The sequence below is a fragment of the Terrapene carolina genome, unplaced genomic scaffold (genome assembly GCF_002925995.2).
Source record: "Terrapene carolina triunguis isolate 2854851 unplaced genomic scaffold, T_m_triunguis-2.0 Scaffold34699, whole genome shotgun sequence".
NCBI classification, from domain to species: Eukaryota; Metazoa; Chordata; order Testudines; family Emydidae; genus Terrapene; species Terrapene triunguis.
This window is the reverse complement of record NW_020699050.1, coordinates 10,867-15,879: the sequence shown is the minus strand read 5'-3', so window position 1 is coordinate 15,879 and position 5,013 is coordinate 10,867. Positions and strand designations below refer to the sequence as shown.

General features: G+C 63.3%; 1 protein-coding gene across 1 annotated transcript in view; it reads left to right on the top strand.

The window, feature by feature from the left end:
- Nucleotides 1-2,886, top strand: part of LOC112117473 (F-box/LRR-repeat protein 19) — a 6,751-nt gene extending 3,865 nt beyond the window's left edge. Inside the window, exons 7-10 of the mRNA XM_026646272.2 lie at nt 1,047-1,350; nt 1,503-1,664; nt 1,809-2,027; nt 2,387-2,886. Coding sequence (XP_026502057.1) covers nt 1,047-1,350; nt 1,503-1,664; nt 1,809-2,027; nt 2,387-2,586 — 885 coding nt within the window. The 3' untranslated portion in view covers nt 2,587-2,886. The remainder of the gene's footprint in view (nt 1-1,046; nt 1,351-1,502; nt 1,665-1,808; nt 2,028-2,386) is intronic.
- Nucleotides 2,887-5,013: the final 2,127 nt, after the last annotated feature.

Genomic DNA, 5,013 nt, shown 5'->3' with positions numbered 1-5,013 from the left:
TGGGGAAGGAGAGTGTCACTGGGGGCAGGGGGAGGAGTGTGGGGCTGTGGGGGGTCCCTGGGCACAGGGTGTAGAAGTCCCATGGGACAGCAGGTCCTGGGAGGGTGGGTTGGGGGGCTGTGGGTCCCATGGGCGGGATGTGGGGTGATAGGTCTCTGGGGGCAGGCCGGGGGCTGTGGGTCCCTGGGGGGCAGGGGTGGGGCTGCGGGTCCCATGGGCGGGAGGTGGGGGTGCAGGGGGCGGGGGGGGGGGGGGGGGGGGGGGGGGGGGGGCCATGGGTCCCATGGGGCGCTGCAGGCTGCAGAGGGTGCAATGGTCTCTGTGACCACACGGGGGAGCTGCAGGGTCGCGCTTTGCTGCCTGGGAACGAGGGCGGGGCCGGGTTACTGTACCGTATTGACTGTATTAGCGTACTGGCTGGAAACCAGTGCCTTTACCGTATTGATTGTATTAGAGACGGTGACGCCTGTTGCCCTCACTGTATTGACTGTATAAGTGGGGCCCTGCTTGAGTTCTGGGATGCTTGTCCAATGCTTGCGGCTGAGTGGCGGCCAAGACATGGAAAGTCCCGGCAAAGTACTAACGGACCTTTATTAGCGGCAGTAATTGGAAGAGCCGGAGAAGAGCGGCGTATTTCAGAGACATTGGCTGGAACAAGTATTATGTGATGCCGGCTGATTTATTTTTTTGATAACCAGATAGCTTGGTGCACCTATATTACAGTCATTAACGTGTGGGGGGGGGGGGCTGAGAGAGGGAGCCCCTGCGGGGGCCCACAGCCAGGGCTCCCGGCTGACAGAATTAGGGGTCGGCAATATCACAAATCAAGTAGGGCCTTATATACCAGTATAATGGTGAGAAGCTGGTATCCTTACCGTATTGATTGTATTAGACAAGGCGGCGCCTGGTGCTATTACCGTATTGATTGTATTAGAGGAGGCAGGGCTGGTGCTATTTCTGTTACGGAATTAATACAATTTTACCGGATTCAGAGGCGGCGGCGGCGGGTTGGTGCTATTACCGTATTGATTGTATTAGTGCTCTAGGTGGAAGCAGTGCTAGATGGGATGACCGCGGGAACTTTTCCCGTGTTGATCGCATTAGGGCATAGGTGGGATGCTGGTACTGCTACCGTACTGACTGTAGTAGTGGTGCTCTCTAAGTTTCTCCACCCCCGCCCCCCCAGGTGCTGTGATAAGCGCCTGTGGACCCGCATCGACCTGAGCCGCCGGAAATCGATCACCCCGTCTATGCTGAGCGGCATCATCCGCCGGCAGCCGGCCAGCCTCGACCTCAGCTGGACCAACATCTCCAAGAAGCAGCTCATGTGGCTCATCAACAGGCTACAGGGTAGGGGGTGCTGCTGGGAGCCCGGACTCCTGGGTTCTTTTCCCAGCTCCGGGAGGGGAGTGGGGCCTGGTGGCTCAGAGCCCGGGGGAAATGGGAGCCAGGTGCTCCTGGGTTCTCTCCCTGACGCGGCACCTCTCTGCTGCCCCCTGCAGGCCTGCGGGAGCTGGTCCTGACGGGCTGCTCGTGGTGCTCCGTCTCGGCGCTGAGCACCGCCAGCTTCCCCTCGCTGCGGCTGCTCGACCTGCGCTGGATCGAGGACGTCAAGGACTCGCACCTCCGGGAGCTGCTGCTGCCACCCACGGACAGCAAGCCAGGTGGGTACTAGGGGGCGCCGTGCCCCAGTGCAGCACCAGGGGGCGGTGTGCTGCAGAGTTCAGGGGTTCGCGGGGGCGCTGTTCCCCAGTGCGGCACCAGGGGGCGGTGTGCTGCAGGGAGCCGACCTGTCCCTGCTCCCCCAGGTCAGACCGAGAGCCGGGGCCGGCTGCAGAACGTGTCCGAGCTGCGCCTGTCGGGGCTGGACATCACGGACTCCTCGCTGCGCCTCGTCGTCCGCCACACGCCCCAGCTCGCCAAGCTGGACCTGAGCCACTGCAACCACGTGGGTGACCAGTCCGTCAACCTGCTGACCGCTGCTAACTCCCCCCTCCGCGACAGCCTCGCCGAGATCAACCTCTCCGGTGAGCTCCTGGCACTGCCGGGCCCTGCACCCCGAATCCGCAGCCCCTGCTAGCCCAGCCCTGGCCTCCCCCACACCCCTAGCTCTGCCGGGGCCCCTCGCTCCTGACCTGCAGCCCCTGCTAGCCCCCTCACCCCCACAGCTCCGTGGGGCCCCTCACTCCCGACCCGCAGCCCCTGCTAGCCCAGCCCTGAGCTCCCCCCACAGTTCTGCCGGTGCCCCTCACTCCCAACCCGCAGCCCCTGCTAGCCCAGCCCGGGACTGTCTGATGGACACACGTACTATTACGGACTTAATTGGATCTGGCACCCCCTAGAGGGCCAAGGCCCCGGGTCTCATTCTCCGCCTCTCTCCCCGCAGGGTGTAACCGCCTGACGGACCAGTGTCTGCCTCTCTTCCGACGCTGCCCGCGCCTCTCCCGCATCGATCTGCGCTCCTGCCGCCACGTCACCCCCGAGGGCTGCGCCCGCTTCTGCGAGGACTCCGGGCCCCCAGCCCCCCCGCCTGCCGGGCCCCCCTTCCGCTGCCCCGAGGAGAAATTGCTGATCAAAGACAGCTAATAGCCGGGCGGGGCCAGGCTGCGCCAGAGACTTGAAGAGAGACCTTTTACTAAAGCCATGCACTGAATCATGGGGGGGCCGGGGGCCTTCCGGGGCTGGGAGGGAGCCAAGGGGGACCCGCTCTCCACCCATCTCTGATTTGGGAGGGGATCCCATTTGGGGGTGTCTGGGGGGGGCTGATTGGAGTTGGTACTGCCCTTGGGGGGTGGTTTGGAAGCCAGGATGCCGGGGGGAGGGGTGCACTGGTACTGGTGGGCACATCTCCTCCCCCCTTTAAAAAATCCCCCCCCCCCCCCCCCGCCCCCCAGCGTGCTGCCTTTGGAATTGGTTGTATCCGTTGCCAAGTGTGTGGCTGCTGGATCTGGGCCCCCCCCCACCACCACCACCGCACCACCTCTGTGGGGGGCTCTAGCACTGATGGTTTATCCCTACCCCCACACTCGCACTCCCTGGGGGCAGCCCCACCCACGCCCGATGCCCCGCCCCCCCTCGGATCCACCAGCTTTAAATAACCACTTGCGGGGGCAGCGTCTGGATTTCCTCCTGGGGTGGGGGGCCCTCCTAATGCCCCTCCCCCTTCAGCTGGAGGGGGGAGGGGGCTCGGATCCCCCTCCTCAGCCTCAAAACTTGAACCTCCTTTTTCGAAACGGTTACGCTTCCCCCTGGCTCCTCCCACTCGGGGGAAGGGGGCGTGGCTTTGCGCGGCAGGGCAGCGGTTCTACCTGTGGATCAGGGGAGGGGGTGGGGGGCACCCTGGTCCGGGCCCCAAGGAGAGGGGTGTCTGGCCCATCAGATCCCCCCCCCAATACGGGGTGCACATGATCAGTTCCACTTTGGTTTGAGGGGTGTGGTGGGGCGGGCTGGCAGTGGGGAGCCCCAGATTTGGGCAGCTGGGGGAGGGGGGTGGTGGCATCCTCTCTCCGTGGGGCAGCTGTTGCGGGACAGCCGTCCCTCTGCGCATCTGGGAGGTTGGGGGGCGGGGCGGGGTAGGCGACCTTTCTTTTGATACTTGAAACCTTCCTCCCGCACCCCCCCGGCTAACGCGTTACTTGAATCGTAGCTGTAGGTTCTGCCGTCGGAGGCGAAAGACGCAAAGAAAAAGGTATTTCCCTCCCCTCTCCCATTTTTGTTTCTGTTCAGTGTTTAAAGGCCAAGGAAATGTCGGGGGGTTGTTCCCCCCCCCAATCCCCTGGGGCATCCTCTCCCAGGGGGCAGCGATCTGTTGGTGCTGGGGGGCAGCGTAGGGCTGGTGGCGGGGGATGTCTGTGGGGCTTGATGGGGGACCCTCAAGGCTGGGTCTCTTTTGGGGCGTGCCCCCCCCCATCAGTTGGGATGCTGGCTGTAAAGGGTTAAGAGGAATCTGCGGGGGGGGGGAGTTCCCGCATAGCGCCCCCCGCATCAGTGACTCCCCGTTCCTGTCCAGTTCTCCCTGTTCCTTCGAGCGTCACACACTCCATGCGGACCCAGGTGTCCGGGCCACTTCCCGGCCTTTCCTCCTGACGGGGCCGGGGCTTGGATAACCCTCCCTCCCTCCCCAGGATCGGGGCGGGGGTCCCCGGGTCCAGCCTGGCTCTGCCTTGGTTTGTTTTCAGCGGATGTTTTTATGGAAAATGCCTCAGGTTTAAAAGAAAGAAAGTTTAAATATTAGAGCAAAAATCCCACCAGGCACGTTGGGCTTAACTGCTGCTGTTACGCGGTGGGGCAGTATTGGGAAGGTCAGACAGACGGAGCTGAGAGATGGAAGGGTCCCACAGACAGACGGGCAGAGCCTAGAGAGAGAGAGAGACAGATGGACACAGCGATCCCACGGACGGATGGACGCGGCGATCCCATGGTTGGATCCCACAGACACGCGGCAGTCCCTCAGAGAGATCCCCCAGGCGGACGGACATGGCGATCCCACAGACACGCGGCAGTCCCTCAAAGAGATCCCCCAGACAGACAGCAATCCCATGGACAGATCCCACAGACATGCAGTGATCCCATGGACAGATCCCACAGACACGCGACAGTCCCTCAGAGAGATCCCCCAGACAGACGGACACGCGGTGATCCCGTAGACAGGTCCCGTAGACAGACAGACCCATGTGGCGATCCCATAGACAGACAGACACACATCCTACATACAGAGAGCTTCCCTCCGAACCGAGCCAGTTTCCCTAGCGAGCGAGCCGGCCCCTACCCAGAGACACAAACCCGTCCCCGGCGCAGCCCTGGTCGCCCCCACGTTCCTCCTAGGGTAACCCAGATGCCCACGGATCCCCCCCAACCCTTCCCACCCATTTCCCCCGGGAGCCACCTTAAAGACGAATCTCTCCCCTCGCTGTGCTGGGAATTGCATCCGCTGTGTGAGCTGCAGCCACTAGATGGCGACATCGTTCTCACACGTTTCCTGGTACCCCCCCCCCCCCCCCCCCCCCCCCCCCC